This window comes from Daldinia vernicosa, assembly GCF_022497035.1.
Source record: "Daldinia vernicosa strain CBS 139.73 unplaced genomic scaffold F5Y00scaffold_21, whole genome shotgun sequence".
Taxonomy (NCBI): Eukaryota; Fungi; Ascomycota; class Sordariomycetes; order Xylariales; family Hypoxylaceae; genus Daldinia; species Daldinia vernicosa.
Genome location: NW_025953937.1, coordinates 536,918 through 558,504, shown reverse-complemented (window position 1 = coordinate 558,504; position 21,587 = coordinate 536,918). Strand labels below are relative to the sequence as shown.

Here is a 21,587-nt window from a genome sequence, read left to right as displayed (position 1 = left end):
ATGAGTTATTAATAACACTGACGTTGTATGTACGCCACAACTCAATCTCCAAGCTGGTACCCACTCATCTGAATTAGCCCACGCACTAACCAAATGTAGCTTCGTGCAAGTACGTCTCCAGCAAGCGTAAATGGTTCGTGTCCGCGTATCCGTAGCTCGTACCAATACTTTACTTCATATGGATGCTTTTAGTATTTTATAAACTGAGTTCGCCAATTCCCCTTTTCTTTTCCAAAACAACTTAGCAGAAACAATATTCGACAGCAACTTGTGCAAGACGAGGAATCGTGAAATATCCAACTTCTTACATATTTACATATTGATTCCTACTTAAGGTACAATACATATACATATACATACCCCCAGAGTTGCTGTGGCTGAGTTAAATGCAGCTATCCTGCAGATTGCAGTAGTATCTATCAGCTTATGGGGAGTAAATAGGCAGACGTATTTCTACTTTTCTGCCTCGCAACACAAAATAACACCTATCGTCTTTCTCCTTACGCTCAGTACTCAGTAATCCTCTCGGCAATTGACGGAAATGTTACGACTTGTCTAAAACCAAATTTGTACGCCGGTTACTACTGATCGTCCGCGACCTTGAAAATGGCAGGGATAGAGCAACTGGAAATCCACAGCAAGGTGTGCCTGGCCCTATTACTGGAGGCATGACGATTCCCGCAAGGCCCGAGAACTAACATCTGCCCGAACAGTCCTACATTGTACGATGGGTTAAGGTCGACGAAGGCCAAACTATTTCATGGAGTGTCCAGCCGCATAAGAAGTCGATGTAAGCATATGATTCTTTACCTTGCTCATAATAAATAACGTCGTAGTCCTGACTTGGACGTGTCTTACGTGTCTTAGTAATTTTGGCATCGTTAAACACCCCGGCACCGGCACCGGCACCGGCGCGACAAACCCTATCCCGACACTGGACGGCTCAAATACCGATATTGAACATGTTGATGGCAATGGAAAGGGTAGTCGCTTTGCGAAGAAAGATTCTAGTACGGCACAGGAGCAATTGGCTAGTAAGGGATTCATTCCAGTGAAATGGTATGGGAAATGCGAGGCCGACAAAGTATCCATGGGAACATATGATGTGTTGAAGGGCTATGGGGGGATGTTCGGCTTAATATTTGACAATACCTTCTCAAAGCAGACGTCCAAGACGGCCACCTTTGTCCTTCTTACCTACCCTACAGGTGCACCGCCGCAAGGAGCACACCATCTTCCAAACCTCCAAGCCGGTTCCCACGCGAGTAGTAGCAGGACTAGCCTCGGGAAGTCAAACCCGCATCTAGGGGATATCCCAGCCGACTCTACTGAGAGTTTACAGAGTCACTCGGCCGGCCGTCAACGGGCCAAGTCTATGGGTGCTCGTAGTGATGGAGTGGCATCGTCAACTACGTACACGGGAACTCTACTAAAGAGGCGGAGAAAGAAGGGCCAGGGTTATGCCCGTAGGTTTTTTTCTCTGGATTATTCGTCTTGCACCATGTCATATTATCACAATCGGAACTCGTCCGCATTACGAGGAGCTATCCCCCTAAGCTTGGCTGCAATCGCCGCAGACGAGCGACGGAGAGAAATCAATATCGATTCTGGAGCAGAGGTTTGGCATCTGAGAGCATCTAATGCTAGAGAATTCAATGAGTGGGCACGCGCCTTAGAAAAGGCAAGTAGAATTGCAAGGGGCCTCGAGCCCATGCTCGAGGAACCTTCTCCCGAAAAGCTTACCGTGGCAACTCCTAAGCAAGCCAGCCCGCCGAACTCACAGCAAGATGAGGACCGGGACTGGGAACAAGTTGAGACATTGGTTAGCCGTATTGTCGGTACGCGAGATGCTCTGCGTCGTTTGGTTAAAGACATGGCTATACAGAAACAATCGCAACGCCCTCCAAGCTCGCACTTATCGCCAGCTTCCCCAGCAGCTCTGTCAGAGAGTGGTGATGGCTACTTTACTCCAGCAGCACAGGACAAGCGCCCATTCTGGAAGAGAAAGCAAAGCTCCTCGCCCCTTCCGCCGGATTCGTTGTCACCAGCAGCCTCGTCAGCTTTGGCTGTTCCGACAGCAGGGTCGGTAGCTACAATGAAACCAAATGGGTCCAGCCACGGCGAGAAAGCGGAGCAAAACACGCACGACCACTGCGCTGCTCTCCTAAATGACCTAGATTCAGTTGTCTCAGAGTTCACTAAGGTACTTGCTAATAGTAAGAGACGGCGAATACCAATGCCTGGTTCTTCTACGTCCAGGAGAAGTCTCGAGTCTACAGCGTCAACCGAAGAGTTTTTTGACGCCGAGGGAGGCGAAACAGATAGCAGAGCGCAGGTTATGATGATTGCTCGCCGTGAGAGTGATGAAGACTCGCACGAATCCGAGGCCGATGATGCTACAATTGATGACACGTCTTCAACATCGTCCGTGGAAGATGACGAAGGGAATACGGGAGCTAGCGGTGCCGCGGCTCTTTTCCCTGTACGGCCCAAATCTCTGGCTCCATTACCGGTCGACATCGCCGTAGAACGACGAAAAACCATCCCCGCAGCTACTGTTCCGCCACCTAGCCTAATCGCATTCTTTCGCAAGAACGTTGGCAAAGATTTAAGTACGATTAGCATGCCTGTCTCGTCCAATGAGCCTATATCTACCCTGCAGCGTGTGGCCGAGCAGCTCGAGTATGCCCAGCTTCTTGACCAAGCCGCGCAGCAGAAAGCTCCAAAGGACCGTATGGTATACGTCACTGCCTTTGCTATTTCAAATCTTAGCGTCAACCGTGTAAAGGAGCGTGCCATGCGTAAACCATTTAACCCTCTTCTGGGCGAAACTTTCGAGCTTCTTCGTACAGAGAGTGAGGTTCCCGGTGGATTTAGGCTTATCGTTGAGAAGGTCACACATCGTCCGTTACGCGTTGCAATGCATGCCGACGCCGCAGCCTGGTCACTAACACAAAGCCCCGCCCCATCACAGAAATTCTGGGGCAAGAGTGCCGAGCTGACTACTGAAGGACGGGTTCGCGTGGCCTTGCGACTCCCAGATGGCACTGACGAGCTATATTCGTGGAATATCGCCACTATGTTCTTAAGAAATGTCGTCATGGGCGAGAAATACGTCGAGCCGGTTGGAACGATGACCGTATGCAACGATTCCACAGGAGCAAAAGCTAATATCGAATTCAAAACCAAGGGTATGTTCGGGGGCCGGAGCGAAGACGTTGAGGTCCAATTCTGCGATGCGGACGGAAGCCAGACCGGAACCGGCCTTGTGGGCAATTGGACGTCCTCACTTCGCGTTGTGGAGGGTGGCAAAACAACGAACAAGGAGGTCTGGAAAGCTGGCCAACTCGTTCCCAATGCGCCAAACACTTACGGCCTGCCGGAATTTAGTGCCACGCTTAACGAAATAACACCCGTCGAGGAAGGTCGGCTACCACCTACAGATACCCGATTGCGCCCTGACCAGCGGCTTGCGGAACAAGGCAAACTTGACGATGCTGAAGAGTGGAAGGTGACGCTCGAGGAGGCACAGCGCGCAAGGAGAAGAGATCTGGAAACCAGGGGTGAAGAGTATAAACCGCGATGGTTCGTCAAGGTGCCTGAAGCACCCGACGGAGAAGAGTTGTGGAAGTTGAAGTTAGGCAAAGACGGCTACTGGGAGGAGAGGGCAAAAGGAGAATGGAAGGGCATCGAGCGCATATTTGAAGCCCCGGCCTGATCGAAGAAGAGCCTGGTTAGAAGTCAGGTTTTGTTCACAAAATAAGCGACCCGATTCCGTGTGAGGATATGCCGCGTAGCGCTATTGTTGGCCGCATATAAGCAGTTCTACGTTATAGATGTTGGACCGGAGTTGTAGAGGACAGATCAGGCGCGCAAATAGAAGGACTTCGTACACATTAGATCTACACTACAGCTTTGCTCAACAAGCAAGCTCGCATACTCTGTTTTAATCTAGCATTAAGAATAGCCTGTCTCAACTACTATGTTCTACATTCCGTCGTCTTATTACTCCTATCATTCATAGCAAGATTCTAAGACGAAAAGCCTAGGTACGCTATGTAATAATGGTCTTGGGGCTAGGGTAGGAGGTAGTATTTGCTTTTCAACCGAAGATTTCATAGCCAAGGTAGGGGTTACTAGTGGATGTAACGCTCTTCACCAAACCCGGATTCGTATATTCCATAGGTCTTCATAGCCAATGCGGGGAAAGGCATGGGAGCGCTCGCTCACCGGTGGCATGATACCCCGGTTAATATGCCTTTCACCGAAGGATACCTTCGAGATAGCAAAGGTCGGCGTGCACTTCAATTCTCGAGTATAGTAGAGGATGCGCTTGGATAAATCGATAGTGAGCCTCCTGGCTCTCCTTAGACCGGCGTGGGCTTCGGACCCTTTGCCAAGTACGACGCAATCGGCCGCGGCGCCAGCTTTCACTTACGATCGTCGGTCTTTCCTCCTCAATGGCGAGCGGTATGTCATTATCGGCGGGCAGATGGACCCCCAGCGGATCCCGCCGGCATACTGGCGCGACCGCTTAGTTAAAGCTAGGGCTATGGGACTTAATACTATATTCAGTTACGTATATTGGAATCTCCTTGAGCCAAGGCAAGGTCAATGGGTCGGCGACAAAGAAAGTAACGACATTGCCAAGTTTTTTCGAGTCGCTCAGGAGGAAGGGTTGAATGTGGTACTTAGACCTGGGCCTTATATTTGTGGCGAGAGGGAATGGGGAGGATTTCCTGCGTGGCTCAGTCAGGTTCCGGGGATGCGGGTAAGGTCTTCTAATGATGCGTTTATGGCGGCCGCGGAAATTTATTTGAAGCATCTTGCGAGTGATTTGAAGGACTTGCAGGTGACACGGGGTGGCCCCTTGTTAATGGTTCAGGTTGAGAATGAGTATGGGTCGTATGGAGAAGACCACACCTACACGCAAGGATTGAGGAATATTCTTCTCGAAAACTTCGAGGTCCCGCTCTATACGAATGATGGTGGGGTGGATTGGACACTTAAAGGCGGCGAGGTCCCGGGCGTACTGGCCGCGATCGACGGGGACCCTAGATCCGGGTTCGCGGCGCGGGATAGGTATATCCACGATCCTACCGAGCTCGGCCCTCTGCTCGACGGGGAGTACTACACATCCGGGCCCGACTTCTGGGGATCGGAAAGTCCCCATAATACTGCGGTTGGGAAGCCGTCGCAAATCCAACAGTACGTAGATGACCTCGACTACGTGCTTGGAGCAAATAATTCGATAAGCTTGTACATGTTCCACGGCGGGACGAATTTCGGATTCAGCAATGGTGCGATATGGAAAAACTACACGGCGGTGTTTATCACGAGCTACGACTACGGGTCACCGTTGGACGAGAGCGGTCGCACGACGGACATGTATTTCGCGTTTCGCGACGCGATCCAGAAGTACGTGCCGGAAGGAAGCATTCCCGAGCCGCCGGAGAATATTCCTCTCCTTGAGATTGGAAATATTACTCTCTCCCCAGTGGTGCCATTATTCGATACGTTGGGAAATAAGACGACGAGCGTCTCGCCTCTGACGATGGAGGAGTTAGGTCAGGACTATGGATTCGTCCTCTACGAGCATCAAGTCACTGCTAGTTTGGAAGGGAACTTGCAGCCTGGAGATCGGGCTAGAGATAGGGTTGTTGTTTATGTAAATGGAACGAGACGCGGCGTTATTGATAGTACGTACAATCAGCCGGCACAGGTCAGTTTGTCGCTCCAGCCGGGCGACACGCTGCAACTGTTAGTTGAGAACCTCGGTAGGGTGGACTACTGGTCCCGAGAGTCTGGCACGTTCGTAGCTCTTGAGGACCCGTACAAGGGCGTCAAAGGCAACGTGACGATCGGATCTGAGGTAGTAAATGGCTGGGACGTGTACTCACTACCTCTCGATGCACCTCCCACCGAGAACAAGCCCAGTTCCAACGCAATAACGGCTGGATCTCCACCCGTTTTCTTCCGTGGTATCTTCAAGATAGATATTAGCAATAACACCGATCCAGCGGCGCTGGATACTTTCCTAGAAGTGCCCGACGGCGTCAAGGGCAATGTCTGGGTGAACGGGTTCAACCTCGGGAGGTATTGGATCGTTGGGCCGCAGCAGTCTCTGTACCTCCCGGGAGCACTCCTTAGATCTGATGCTGAGAATGAGATTGTCATCCTCGAGCTGGAGCCGGGTGCGGAATCTTTGACGGCCTTTGGTTCGGCTGCGAGGCGGTGGGCGAATTATCCGGATCCTGATTACCCCTGAGTTTGCAGTCTTAGAACTTTGAATTAATCGGAGATATCACTCACTGCGCAGAACTTAGTAGAAGCCTGTTCACCAGGCAGATTCATGAATAGGGGTAGGTGAGCAACGACATTACATTACCTAATAATTTAAGCCTTGTATCCACGATTTATATGCAGGGTACAAGAGTATAATTATATCAATACTGGGTGACAAGGAAGTGCTATAGACTAAACCACTAAGACCAGACCAGTCACCACCATGAGCATCTGTAGCAGGTAAGGTTAAACGCTCGGGGAAACGCTAAGCGGTATATCCCCACCGTTAAAATGCTTAAGCATTCTGACAGCACTTCTACCTTCGGTACATTTGACTATGTGAAGAGATAAAATTAGAAGAAATTCAAAAATCGCAAAGTCAAACAACTATAAAAGGATAATGGTACGGTTACACTACGCATCTCATTCCAAGAATAGGTCCTGCTGGATATTTACATACTCCGTTCAAAAATGTTCCTTTTTATTAATATTTTCATTTCATATCCACCTTGGGGTGTTCACGTACTTTAGCACTCGTTGCTTTTGAGTTATGCTATAGCCTCTTTTGACCCAGAGTGTGGCTTCTGAAACACGCCGCCCGTAAGTCTACTGAGTCTAATAGCTTCTGCTTTCTGACCTTCCGTCGAAGCGATCCGACCATGGATAATGACAGATCTCAAATTCCGCTTCTTCAGCGTATACAATAAACATGCCTCGATGGCAATAACCTTGACACCAACTTCACTTGTAACGGACATCCGGGCCTAATAACGGTGCGTTGAAAGGGTCGTATATCTAATATTCAGCATCAATACGTCAGCCCTTCCACCCTTACGGAAGGATACTTAACCTCGCAAACATTTTAATACTCATAGTATACGTCAATATCGCTCTCGGGAGTTCCCAAGTTTAAGATATTCGGAAGTTGGATGGCAACCAGTGTACGCGATAACTTCCGTTGCATCTCATAATGAGGTCGACTCCATTATCATATATTACCGTCGAGTTACCATTGAAAGAAGCGATGGAGGCCTATATCCGACACATTTGCCCTTCAAGCGTTTCAATATTCGCTGTCTTAAATTCTTGCTTAGTTTATAACCCCAGCTTCGTACTTCGAAAGCTAACGCCCTGCCAACATAGAGTTCCCATCGAATGCGATGCATAGGGGATGTCTTCCCTTGTTAATCGCGTTGGCCCAGGTCACAGGGTCTTCAGCAAAGACGGTTACATATGACTGGAACGTGACCTGGGTATTTGCCAGCCCAGATGGATTTGGCAGGCCAGTCATAGGGATAAACGATGCTTGGCCCTGTCCGACTATTGAGGCAGATGTTGGTGATTTCGTCAGTATTAACTTGAATAACAAATTAGGGAACGAGACTACTGGTCTCCATTTTCATGGCATCAACCAGATAAGATCGAACTTCATGGACGGCGCTGTTGGTACAAACCAATGCCCTCTACCTCCAGATCACTCTGTCAAGTATCGGTTCTATGTAAGTGGTGTTAATGCAAGGTATACTATTGGGAGTGAATGATCAGACTGATAACCAACATACGTACCTAGGCAGACGCTCCTGGCACATACTGGTGTAAGTAGAGGAAGGTTCTTGACAGCTGGGCCGCCCCCTATATTGACAATAGCACGGCAGATCATTCCCACAGCATGGGGCAATATCCTGACGGTCTTCGTGGCCCACTCATTATTCACGACCCAGATGATCCTTATCAAGATGATTACGACGAAGAAGTCATTCTCACCCTTTCTGACTGGTGAGCTCAAACGTTTGCAATAGTAAAGGTCCCCTTCAGGTTGCTTACGTATCAATAACACAGGTACCGGGATCAAACGCCAACACTGATGGAGACGATGATCAACCCCAATAATACACAATTTGCGCCACCGCTTCCAAATAGCACCATTGTCAATGATGGCGGTAACGTTCATATATCTGTTAAGGCTGGAAAGACATATCGTTTCCGAATAATTAATTGGTCTGCAATGTTCTCTACCTTCCTCTATTTTGATTCACTGGATATGGATGTTATTTCGATTGACGCGTCGTACGTGCAAAGGCAAACTGCACAGCAACTGCGAATCTCTGCCGCACAACGGTTTGACGCTCTAATAACCATTCCAAAAGATGCAGATCGGAATTATCCGTATTTAGTTGCATTAGATGTGAACCCAGACTTCGCAGATAAGAATCCGCCAAGACCTCTTCTGTACCCATTCAATGTTACAGGAATGTTGGTCACAGATTCAGACAAGGATACGAGCAGGACAGTTACCGTCCAAAAATTCGAGCCTTTCGACGATACAACTTTCCAGCCTCATGATAACGAGAGCGTCTATGAGCCAGTTGACAAGCAGTTAGTGCTGAACTTTGACTACTGCTTTGACGCCAACGACTACCCAAGGGCTTGCTTCAATGACTCGACCTACATCGCGCAGAAGGTGCCCGCCTTATACACCGCAGCCTCGCTGGGAGAAAATAACACAGAGACTGCTGCGTACGGCCCAGTCAATGCTTTCATAGTCGAGTATGGCGAGATCTTAGAAATCGTCGTAAATAACAATAACGATGCTATTCACCCCTTTCATCTGCACGGACACCAATTCCAAGTCCTCGCACGCCCCGAAAGTCAGGCGGGGAACTGGAGCGCTGACGTTGCCATCAACGACATACCACCCCGGCGAGACACGGTGGCTGTCAACCCCAAGTCATATGCAGTGTTCCGCATCAAGGCCGAGAACCCCGGGGTCTTCTTGTTCCACTGCCACGTCGAGTGGCACGTCGAGATGGGACTGACCATCACTCTCATCGAGGCCCCTGAGGAGCTCCGCAACTACACGATTCCGCAGGACCACATCGACGTCTGCGACGCCATGGGCATCCCCACTACGGGAAATGCAGCAGGGAACGAAGATTGGGCGGACACGGACGGTTTCGTCACGGTGCCTCCTACCAATTATACCGGGTACGTATTGTGAAGCTTATACTTGCGGAAGACGCAGAGCTAATATATGCTGTGCAGTTCTATGTATACCGAGTCGAACTGAAGGGTCAATTTGAAACAGGCCGTTGTCATACGTTGGAGGAGACACGAACCGGTTGGTGTCTGGGGTTGCATGTTTTGTTTATCATAGACGGGTATACTGTTAACAATTGTAGCACGGGGGAAATTAGTTAAAGCTCACCTCTTCGTTTAGACTTATACCATAGTGGAATTTGATAGTGGAATCTGATTTAGAAAGGCAACATATTTAGGATACCGTATGATCCTGTGTGAGTGAGTGACTTAAAGAGTCCAAGTTGGTGTCTACCTAGGTATGCATCGCAAATTACGATAACTGAGATGTTTACGCGCAATTCGAACAAACCACCCCATTCTTATCGCCCGGCACTTCGGATCGTCTTCTTTCTAAGTGCTGATAGATTTCGTCTATTTCGAACTGGACATCGGAACTACGGAGCAGGGAGGTCGTATAAAGTACGGACTCAAACGTGGAATTTATTACATTTATGCCATGCCCGGCTATCTAGCAAGGGATCCTACTACTGCGATAACCCCTGGCGTCGTTGTTTGTCCCGTACTTGGCCTTGCTGGCGGCCTAAGATATTGCTCCTTGTTATCTATCTAGAGTAAACAAGACTCTCGAGTATTCCCGACGTCCAAGGGATGCGTTGGTAATCATATCTACGAACGGGTAGTTACGATTGGTGGAACTGTACTGCTGTCAGCCCTATGCCTGATTTTTAACCGACGTGGTGGTTTCAGCCCCGCGGGAAGGATCTCAGCTTATTGAAGCGTACGTACCTACTCGGGGTCTGTGTGGAGATGCGGTCTGGCCTTCGTGGAGTTACACAAGATATCTTCTCAGCTTATGCTTAACTTCCGTCAGCATTTTATTTTGCCTGGCCATTGATAAGACGAGATGCAGAATTCGGCACTAGAAAGGGGGCTAAGGTAGGACTCACGGAAATAGGACATTCAGCTTTTACCATGTCAACAGCATTTTCCTAAACTGGGGTTCCCTTGATCCGAGTCCGAGACGGGCATAAAGGTGGCGAGAGAGATGGAGGGCGCCATCTAGAACACCGATACGAGGTTAGATGAACTCTGCGTAATACCTAACCCTGCGCATCAGCAAGATTACTAATGATCCTGGAGACATGGCTGGAATCAGGAGAGACTATAGCGTCTCTTGGAGCCGTAGGATCACGAGCGAATGATAGTGTTACGATATGCATTTAATCCGATTAAGTTGCGGATGTTTACCGACTGTATCACTTAACCTGCTGCCGATTAAGTTATACCCCTGAAAAGAAGTTTCTAGCTTAGCGTATTAATGTTTAGTAGTAACTACTAACTTCCATGTTATAATAAGCTATGTAAGCTAGCAGGCTGTTTTCCCTATAGTATCTAAGATGAAATAATGTACGGCATTGTTACGTGAGGAGAGATGATGGTGTCTACTAAGTTAGAGTGATGATTGCCGATAAGATCATGTCAGCGGAAATTTTCCTAGTTCCTTAGGGTCTAATAATCTCGATCGTAATGAGACCAAAGGGACCAATTACAAAGAGGTTGGGTTGAACGGCCAAAGATGGAGGGCTAGGAGATCTATGGCCTCGAGTCATTCCATACAGCCAAGGCGAGAATATGTGACTAGTTTAGATTGGACCTGAGTAGTTGGGAATATATCCGATTTAGTTGATCGCATGGCTCCATGCACGTCGATCTACTCGTCGGCCCGTTTTAAGCCCTTGAAAAGGACCAGGCTAACGGGTTACAGTTTTCTAAGTAGAGAGAAAGCCTTGGGTTACATGATCATAATGCACCAGCAACATAATACAGTACCAAGCTGGGCTGTATCACATAGGCCTAAATGATAGAGCTTTGTTAGGCAATCGGCTTGCATGATAAATTTGGCTCAGCATATCTGATTTGATTCTGTACGATAATAGTCCGGAGGTCCGATGGTAATCATCCAGTGTGGGTGGCCTGACCGATGCTTCAAACTCCAATCAAGTTTGCCAATGTCCCATTCATAAGTATGTCTATAGGTAGGAGAATAGTTCGGGAGAAGGTTCGCCTTCGGATGAATGGAATAATGATGTAGTCTGCCTCGATGGCGATATCTAAGCTGACGGTTTTGATAACGAAGGAGGTTACTAGCTGTAAATCCTTAAGGAACAAAAAGATGCTTAGACTACTACCCTGAAGTCCGAATTTACGACGCGCATCACGGCACATTCTAGGGTATAATCTTTCAATATGGGGAATGAGATAGCACAACAACGCGATCTTTACGATGATTCGAGTTACAAGTAAGCTGCGTTAAAGGGGAGTTGGTCAGGATTACGGGTTATAGTAATATAGTTTGACGACTTACGAAAAAATAAAAAGAGGGATAAATGAATTCTGCAGAGGATGTAAAAAGTACTTCCATACCCTATCCCACGTGGCGTTGGTATGTGATGGTACCTTATGTATTTACAAGGGTCTTTAAAGGCTGGAATTAAAGTCATTTCTTTATGTAAGTGATGTTAGTCAGGGGTAAGTACCTGGGTATTTAAAGTAAAGCTTTATTAGGTTAGGTATTTAATCCAATCTTTACAAATTCTTTAGGTTAGATATGTTTATAGTTAAGGTATCGAAGATGTCATATGTCATATATAAGTGAATCAAACGGATGATTCTTATTAAAACTCCCACCGTGTATACCTTGTTGAAGACTAAATGTAAGATATATAAAATAACCTAGGTGGTTACTAAGTACAAGGGAAGTCTATGCTGGATAGAACCTTGACCAGCAAGTTAAATGAGAGATCTACGAAGAATTGATAAGTGCACAAAACTGGCGAACTGAATAGTTCTCATAAGAGACTTGGAGTATCCACTTAAATACGATGTTTTGTTATTGATATGCAAGTTGATATGCAAGTAATCGAAAAATATGACAAATCGGGACTCTAATTACGTAGTGCACAATACATCGTTGAATGCAAAAGACGTGACTTGGATTTTTACTCATCCTTCTTACTTCAACTTTACAAACAACGCAACCAACATGTCAAATATTTTCTAGCATTCACGGACAACGCCAGGTCTAGAAAATTTAAAGTCTGGCATTCTCTATTAACACGCTGATATCCTTGTCCTATTTCCTAAAGCGGTAAAGCTTAGTCCGTGGGTGCCGGCATATCGCTGCAAGTCCCCGTCTAAGTAAACTATGCGCGATGAATGTCGACGGGTAGCCGGCTGAAGAGAGTCCCATGCACATGCACATGCCAGAACATCATGAGCTCTTGAGTTCCATTGAGAGTTGGAATCCCGAGACAGTGGCGAGAGACATTACACACATTATCTACTCCCTGTCATCGCAAGACATGGATAACCATACCATAGTCTCGGTCGTACTCGGTACCTGTTCATCAATAGCGAACATACATATATGCACTAGCTGCTAGGCGAACTATGAGATGCTTGAAGATGTTAAAGATCCTCAGCTTGAGCTAAACTTCATTAAGAAAGGTCACGATGCGGCTCTTTTACGTTGCTTTTGGCGTGATGCTAGTTAGCACGATGTGTTAATAGCACCTTAGTGAGAATACTATAGAGACACAGAAGCAGAAGAATTAAGATAGCATTACTGTATTGCTAATTCTTAATCCGGCGCGTGAGAATTGTTGATTACCATACCTATATCAATATCAATTACACTTACACCGACCGGTAGTGGCGCCAGTACTATAAGCCATTCTTCAGTGAGACACGATGATCTCCCTAAGCTGGCTGGGCATGGTCTCACCTTGCCCTATTACAATATTCCGTTTTCAATTTCGATTTTTTCTTATTTTCGTGGCGGGGACTTACTGAATACGGCTGATATTGCACAGTTTTCTCATTCTCTTCCGTCCTGACGTGCATCAAAAGCTTACTGGTGCTGCACTTTTCGGCGGACATCCCCAACGGTCAACAACAAGCGACCCACCGTCTGGCGCCCAAGTAAGATTAACAGTAAATCATTGGAAACCCGGGAGAAAAGAATAGGTACACAAGCCTTGCCGCCCATAATTTCGAGAAAGCTATACCTATTGTGTCAGACGCTGTAGGGTTTTTTAGTAGCCCACATGAGGGATCTTCAAGTCAGTCAGGGCAGAAGAAACTAGAACTCCCCGATCAATACGGGTCCGCAGTGAGGTTACTTAGGTACCTACTAGGCATGCAGTAGCTAGGAGTTGGGAATATATTGTCGGTTCTGGAACCATTCAGCCCAAAATAAAGGTCGAGATTGACGCGCTTTGCCTCTACCGCGACCCGTACCTTCGGACAAGACATGGAATATCCACTTAAGCTGGGTAGCAACCCTCACCCAATTACTCTCTCCCAAAATGGAAATATAATGCTTATCTCCCATGGACCTTCGGTCACCGAGAAATCGAATGATGCCGGACTGCTTGGAGGTACTGTAAGAAGACCAGGGTGTGAGTCCACAGTTTTCCTCTGCACCCCCCCCCTTCTTAGTCTCTAGTCGTGACGCCTGGGGTATTGAGTTGGATATCACACATGGGACTAGGCACTGTCCTGGTGTTATATTTAGTTCAGTCTAGCTTTATCTAAGTGGTGTTCTGCTAATCTGATATATATAAGTCAAAGACACCTCGACCGCCGCCCTCGGCTTGGAATATCTTAATCAACAACAAACAACACCAGCCTCACCCATCACAGACACGATGGCGGACCAGATGGCTTTTCTACTCTTCGGGGACCAGTCCCTCGACACACATGGCTTCCTGGCCGAATTTTATAGACGAGGGAACCCGAGCTTCCTATCGAAAGAATTCCTCCGATTAGCCGGCGATGCTCTAAGGGACGAGGTGGACCGTCTGCCCCGGGAGGGCCGCCGACGGATTCCGGTGTTCAGAACACTACAGCAACTCAATGAAAGATACCACCAGCAGAGGTTGAAGTTCCCCGGCATAGACTCTGCTTTATTATGCATAGCCCAACTGGCGCACTACATCGAGTATGGCTAGCGAGTTCTTGTTAGTCACGAGATTTTACTAACGTAGTTGAATAGTCGCTCCGAGAAGGAGCACGATGATGTAACCGACCACAGAAACACCAAACTCTCCGGGCTCTGCACTGGGCTGTTTGCGGCAACCGCTATTGCGTCGAGCTATTCACTTTCGACGCTCCTCCCAATCGCTGTTCAAGTCGTTCTGTTGGCGTTTAGGACAGGATCTCACGTAGCGTCGTTAGCAGAGAGGCTTGACCCCTCTACGGAAGAGTCAGAAAGCTGGACTTATGTGTTGCCTGCCGCCAAAGAAGCCGAGGCAAAGTCCATCCTCGCAGAGTTTCATAGATCGGAGGTAAGATTATCTCGATATTCGCTACCCTTCCAGTAAATCTAATCGTCTTGAAGGGAATCTCTCAAGCTGCGCAAGCTTATGTTAGCGCCGTATCCGCGAATAACATCGCGGTGTCTGGTCCGCCCGCAACCTTGAGGTCTTTATTCAGCAAAGATTTATTTGAATCGAGGCCAACGGCTATACCAGTTTATGGCCCGTACCATGCGAAGCACTTGCATGGGCTGGTGGATATCAAAGAGATGCTTCGACTCGATGATGAGGCTGTCACTGCAGCACTCGCCGGATCCAAACCCCGAAGTGTTGTTATGTCTACCGTGACTGGGGCGCCATTCCCCGAGACGGACACTAAAGCTCTTCTCATAGCCGTGGTTCACGAGATATTAAACGAACCCTTACTATTCCACAAGGCTTTAAGCGGAAACGCCAATGAGGCACGGGGGTTTAAGGGATCTCGAATTTTGGTGATTCCATATGGACCGACTCAGGCTGCAGGCACGCTAGCCAATGTCCTGAGGTCGCAGACGAAGTCAGAGGTCGTACTTCGATCACCTCCTCAAGTTTCTCGCGAGGCTACGGTGACCTCAATTGGTAACCACGGATCTACGGGCAACTGTAAGTTGGCGATCGTCGGCATGGCTGGTCGCTTCCCGGATTCGGCCAGTCACGAAGCCCTGTGGGAGCTCCTTGAGAAGGGTATAGATGCCCATCGTGTCGTCCCAGCTGATCGGTTCCCGGTCGAAACTCACTATGACCCTACTGGGAAAGCAATAAATACCAGCCACACCCCTTACGGTAACTGGATTGAAAACCCGGGTTTCTTTGACCCGCGGTTCTTCAACATGTCACCTCGGGAAGCCCTGCAAACGGACCCAATGCAGCGCATGGCCCTGACCACTGCCTATGAGGCCCTCGAGATGTCTGGTTACGTGCCGAACCGGACACCTTCTACGAGACTAGACCGTATCGGTACCTTCTACGGCCAAACGTCAGATGACTGGCGTGAGATCAATGCCGCCCAGGAGGTCGATACGTACTATATTACCGGCGGTGTACGTGCTTTTGGCCCCGGTAGGATCAACTACCATTTCGGCTTTAGTGGCCCTAGTTTGAACATCGACACAGCGTGTTCATCTAGTGCCGCCGCACTCCAAGTCGCTTGCACTTCCTTAAGGGCCAAGGAATGCGACACCGCCATCGTTGGCGGTCTCTCCTGCATGACGAACTCTGATATTTTCTCTGGTCTCAGCCGCGGGCAATTCTTGAGTAAGGAACACAATTGCAACACATTCGACAATGATGCCGATGGGTATTGTCGAGCCGACGGTTGTGCGTCGGTAATTGTGAAGCGACTTGACGATGCGTTAGCGGATAAGGATAATATCCTTGCTGTCATCTTGGGGGCGCAGACGAATCATTCCGCGGATGCGATTTCGATAACGCATCCCCATGGCCCGACACAGTCTATCCTATCCTCGTCTATTCTTGATGAAGCCGGCGTGGATCCGCTTGATGTTGACTACGTTGAAATGCACGGTACTGGAACTCAAGCTGGCGATGGCACAGAGATGGTATCTGTCACAGATATTTTTGCCCCCGCTAACCGGCACAGACCCGCGGACAGGCCCCTATATCTCGGTGCTGTGAAAGCCAACATTGGCCACGGTGAAGCTGCCTCGGGCGTCACCGCTCTGATCAAGGTCTTAATGATGCTGAAAAAGAATGCGATCCCGCCTCACATCGGGATCAAGAAGGAGATCAACAAGACCTTCCCAACGGACCTCGGCGAACGCGGTGTAAACATCGCGTTCCACAAGACACCCTTCGTAAGGAAGGATGGAAAGCCTAGGCGGGTTTTTGTTAACAACTTTAGCGCAGCTGGTGGCAACACCGGTCTGTTGCTCGAGGACGGACCCCGCTACAAGACGCCTACCGTAGACCCTCGCAGTCATCATGTAATTACCGTAACGGCCAAGTCAAAGGCCGCTATGATTCGAAACGCCGAAAACCTGGTTCAATGGATGGAGGAGAACCCCTCTACTTCCGTCTCGCACGTGGCATATACTACGACTGCTCGTAAGATCCAGCACTACTGGCGCATGAACGTAACTGCTACTAGTTTGGTTGAAGCCCAAGAAGCGATCAAGGAGCGCCTCAAGTCTAACTTCGTACCCGTTACTCCGGAGCAACCTAAGGTAGCATTCTTGTTTACTGGCCAAGGTTCTCACTATGCTGGCCTCGGAAGGGACCTCTACGCACACTACTCTATATTCCGCCGAGCTATCAACGAGTACGACCAACTCGCTCGTATTCACGGCTTCCCATCATTCCTCCCCCTTATTGATGGTAGCGAACCTGAGATTCAAAAACTCTCCCCTGTCGTCGTCCAACTCGGCCTAGCTTCTTTCGAGATGGCTCTGGCCAAGCTTTGGGCTTCCTGGGACATTCATCCTAGTGCTGTTCTGGGCCACAGCTTGGGCGAGTACGCCGCCCTCCACGTCGCAGGCGTTTTGTCCGCCAGTGACACCATCTACCTCGTTGGTGCTCGTGCTCAACTCCTTGTTGAAAAATGCACAGCAGGTACTCACGCAATGTTGGCTGTCCAAGGCTCGGTCGAAACTGTTACGGAGGCACTTGGTGAGCGCGCATCATCCACCAATATTGCTTGCATCAACGGTCCTAGGGAAACCGTCCTCAGCGGAACGTCTACCGAGGTGGCTGAGATCGCCGAACAGCTTGGTGGCGCCGGATTCAAGTGTACTCAGCTCAAGGTGCCATTTGCTTTCCATTCAGCTCAGGTGGAGCCGATTTTGGACGATTTTGAGAAGTTGGCCCGCTCGGTTCGTTTCGAGCAGCCCAAAATTCCAGTCATTTCCCCTCTCCACGGAAAGCTTCTCGATGGTGAGCCTATCAACCCTGCTTACCTTCGTGATCATGCTCGAGAGGCTGTTAACTTCCTCGGCGGCCTTGTTTCTGCTCAACAATCAGGTGTTATCGATGAGAAGACCGTTTGGATCGAGGTTGGCCCGCACCCTGTCTGTGCTAACATGGTTAAGGCTGCGTTTGGTGCAAGCACAATTGCTGTTCCATCATTGCGTCGCAATGATGGTACATACAAAACTCTTAGCTCAACCCTAACCACACTTCATTCAGCAGGTTTGAACATTGACTGGAACGAATATCACAGAGATTTCGACAATTCGGTTCGCCTACTCGACTTACCAACCTATTCCTTCGACCTAAAGAATTACTGGCTGCAGTACACCGGCGATTGGTCTCTGACCAAGAACCGAGGTGCCTTGGCTGCTCCTAAGGCTATTGAGCCCAGCAAGCCGAAGCTATCGACAACCACCGTCCAGAAGGTCACTAAGGAAGAAGTTCACGGCGACATTGCTATCCTCGAGACCGAATCGGACTTATTGGAGAAGAACATGCGAAAGATCTGTGAGGGCCATCGTGTTAATGGTACTACCCTTACGCCATCAACCCTTTATGGGGATATGGCTATGACTATTTGCGAGTACGGCTATAAACTTCTACGACCTGATGCTAAGGATATTGGTATGGACGTCGCCAAAATGGAAGTACCTAAGACTCTCATCTTTAATAGCAAGTTGGAAAGCCAAATCCTGCGCATGCACGTCAAGATTAATGCGGCCGAGAATGTGGCTGATATCTCGTTTACGACCGGTGAGGGCGCTCAGAAGGCTGAGCATGCTGTCTGCAAAGTCTTCTTCGGGGATAGCCAGCAGTGGCTGGATGAGTTTGGGCGTGTTAGCTACTTGATTAAATCACGCATTGACGCGCTTAAGGCTGCCGAGCAGCGTGGTGATGCTTCGAAGATCGGCCGCGGTATTGCTTACAAGTTATTTTCTGCTCTGGTCGACTACGATCAAGCATACCGAGGCATGGAATCTGTCATCTTGGACAGTGAGACTTGTGAGGCGACTGCTAAAGTCGTTTTCCAAACAGGGCCTGATTGCGGGACTTTCCACACTCCGCCGTACTGGATTGACTCTGTTTGCCACATTTCTGGCTTCATTGTCAACGGTACTGATGCCGTTGACTCCCGTGAGCAGGTCTATATTTCTCATGGCTGGGGTAGCATACGCTTTGCTGAGCGTCTAGATGGGTCGAAGACATACCAGAGCTATATCCGCATGCAAAATGTTAAGGGCACGAAGATGATGGCTGGTGATGCTTACATATTCGATGGCGATAAGCTCATCGGTGTCGGCGGTGATATCCGCTTCCAGGCTATCCCCCGCAAGGTTCTCAACATTGTCCTGCCTCCCCAAGGTGCTGCCGCCGCTGCTTCCGCCCGCGCAGCGCCCGCTGCGAAGCCTGCGGCCGCCAAGGCTCCTGTCAAGGAGAAGAAGCAGGTCAACTTACCAGCCGTGAACAAGAAGCTGGCCCAGGCCTCCGTTACCTCTCAAGTCATCGACGTTATCTCTAAGGAGACTGGTGTTAGTCACGATGAGCTTGCGGACAACATCGCTTTCTCTGACCTTGGCGTTGACTCATTGATGGGTCTCACCATCAGTGGGCGCCTCCGTGAAGAGCTTGAATTGAACATTGACTCCCATGCTTTCAATGACCATAGCACCATCGGTGCTTTCAAGAAGTTCCTCGCCCAGTTCGAATCGTCGACGCCAGTTGTTGTTTCCGAGTCGAGCGGCTCAAGCGGTACCTCCGACAGCGACGATGACATCGAGTCGGACTCTGAAGTCACTACTCCCGGCGAGAGTGACAAAGGCTCAGTAAAGGGCGACGCCACATCTGGAAGCAACAGTGAGCTTCAGCAGATCGTGCGGGAGACTATCTGTGCCGAGATGGGTGTTGAAGTCGAAGAGATTGTCGCTGCTCCCGACTTAGCTGCGCTTGGTATGGACTCCCTCATGAGCTTATCCATCTTGGGTATACTTCGTGAGAAGACCGGCCTCAACATTCCGGGCGACCTCTTGGGCCACAATCCTTCTCTAAAGGATATCGAACGAGTGCTTGGAATTGAAGACAAGCCCAAGCGTGCGGCGCCCGCCCCGAAGCCTGCTGCACCGAAAGCTGCCAAGGTCAAGACCGAGTCTAAAGCTGTAGCCAAAGCTGACACCGCGGTAACAAAGTCTGTAGTGGTCAATGATCCTTACCCTCACCGAAAGGCCACATCCGTCTTACTTCAAGGCAACCACCGAACGGCTACTAAGCAGTTATTCATGATTCCCGACGGCAGTGGTAGCGCCACATCATACACCGAAATCTCGGAGCTTGGACCAGACGTCGCTGTTTGGGGTATGTTTTCACCCTTCATGAGGACCCCCGACGAATACAAATGCGGAGTCTACGGGATGGCGACCAAGTTCATCGAGGAGATAAAGCGTCGTCAACCACAGGGACCTTACGCCGTTTCCGGTTGGTCCGCTGGAGGTGTGATTGCCTACGAGATCGTGAACCAGTTGACCAAGGCTGGCGATGAAGTATCTCACCTAATTCTCATCGACGCGCCTTGCCCTATCACCATCGAGCCCCTGCCTTCCGGTCTCCACGCTTGGTTCGCCTCAATCGGCCTCCTTGGTGAGGGCGACAGCGCGGAAGCCAAGAAGATTCCATCGTGGCTTCTGCCACATTTCGCTGCCTCTGTTACCGCCCTGTCCAACTACACAGCAGAGCCTATTCCTAAGGAAAAGTGCCCCAAAGTGACGGCTATCTGGTGCGAAGACGGCGTCTGCCATCTCCCTACCGACCCGCGTCCGGATCCGTATCCCACCGGTCATGCTCTCTTCCTACTTGACAACCGAACAGACTTCGGTCCTAACCGGTGGGATGAGTACCTCGACGTTGGGAAATCTAAGTTCTATCACATGCCCGGGAACCATTTCTCGATGATGCACGGCGACCTTGCGAAGCAGCTCGGCGGTTTCATGAAGGAAGGCATCCACCGTTAGAGCGAACACGCTTCACATATCTCTTTTTACTATGGGTCTCCTATGCGTGTAAGACCATAATCTTGACAGTGTATATATGTTATCTCCGGGGGCTACGCTCACTTTTCTTTTTTCCTTTCTTTTCATGTTTGGTAGGTACGGGCTTGCGACAATTCGGGCTTATAATGTCGTCGGCTCATTCGGATCAGAATCACTAGGGGGAGTCGGCGCTGCGAATATGCGGGTGTGAGGAATGAAGATGATGTGGGAACCTATTCATAGAATTTTGTCGCAGGTGCGAAATCGTTGATACATACTACTACTGGCCTACCACGATGTATTCAATTAGCCCCCTCTTTAGACGAGGATCTCGACACACCAGTTCTGGCACTGGCATTAAAGAAGCTTTATATATAGATTCTTTACACTCTTTGATTCTCAGTTACCTGGTTTCATACTGATTTTTTTGAAATTGAAATGTGCTTCAATTCAATTGTAACAGTCTCACTGCATTGGTATCATTCGACGCTTGCTTGACATCAACATCGTTCGATTTTGGGATAAGACAAGTCTCACCTATTGTGCTTTGTTTCACTTTCGACGCATTCTCTCATCTTGTCAACTCTTCAGCATCAATCACCACATTAGCGACGACGTTATGCGGTAACCAAAGCTTCAACCCTCCCTTGTCCATGACTTCTTCCAATCTTGCAGGGCAGGAGATTCTCACCTTACCCACGCCCTACCAGTGAATATTAAAAGCTTCCGTCTATACTGCAGTTTGTGACATGATTGCGGCCAATACTTGTAAGACCTTGTAAGAGTTGCGCTTCAATTAGTATATTGAGGCTCATCATGAGAAACATTACACGATTCCAATGACACTGAACCCTTCACGATCACCTCCAGTAGAAGATAGCACACACACAAAATGCGCAGCCAGTAAAATGTCGTCCACCGGATGTCTTTCCGAACCCCCTAGGTGGTCCGACCGTTCTCT

At 49.0% G+C, this 21,587-nt stretch overlaps 4 protein-coding genes across 4 annotated transcripts; all 4 read left to right on the top strand.

Annotated features, from left to right (window-relative positions):
• The first annotated feature begins 211 nt into the window (after positions 1-211).
• On the top strand, positions 212-3,983 carry F5Y00DRAFT_236335 (Oxysterol-binding protein-domain-containing protein). The gene is made up of 3 exons (XM_048007686.1): positions 212-642; positions 714-790; positions 868-3,983. The coding sequence occupies exons 1-3, from the start codon at positions 607-609 to the stop codon at positions 3,716-3,718; spliced, it is 2,964 nt and encodes a 987-aa protein (XP_047865265.1). The 5' UTR covers positions 212-606; the 3' UTR covers positions 3,719-3,983.
• A 220-nt stretch (positions 3,984-4,203) lies between these two features.
• F5Y00DRAFT_269661 (glycoside hydrolase family 35 protein) lies at positions 4,204-6,268 on the top strand (the record flags this gene model as incomplete). The annotated part of the gene is made up of 1 exon (XM_048012479.1): positions 4,204-6,268. The coding sequence occupies exon 1, from the start codon at positions 4,328-4,330 to the stop codon at positions 6,266-6,268; it is 1,941 nt and encodes a 646-aa protein (XP_047865264.1). The 5' UTR covers positions 4,204-4,327.
• A 1,177-nt stretch (positions 6,269-7,445) lies between these two features.
• F5Y00DRAFT_269659 (putative ferroxidase) lies at positions 7,446-9,352 on the top strand (the record flags this gene model as incomplete). The annotated part of the gene is made up of 5 exons (XM_048012478.1): positions 7,446-7,784; positions 7,856-7,880; positions 7,941-8,061; positions 8,125-9,270; positions 9,328-9,352. The coding sequence occupies 5 exons, from the start codon at positions 7,446-7,448 to the stop codon at positions 9,350-9,352; spliced, it is 1,656 nt and encodes a 551-aa protein (XP_047865263.1).
• A 4,082-nt stretch (positions 9,353-13,434) lies between these two features.
• On the top strand, positions 13,435-20,978 carry F5Y00DRAFT_71778 (polyketide synthase). The gene is made up of 4 exons (XM_048014054.1): positions 13,435-13,784; positions 13,957-14,326; positions 14,381-14,672; positions 14,726-20,978. Exons 1-4 carry the CDS (start codon positions 13,637-13,639, stop codon positions 20,606-20,608), a joined length of 6,693 nt encoding a protein of 2,230 aa, XP_047865262.1. The 5' UTR covers positions 13,435-13,636; the 3' UTR covers positions 20,609-20,978.
• The last annotated feature ends 609 nt before the right edge of the window (positions 20,979-21,587 follow it).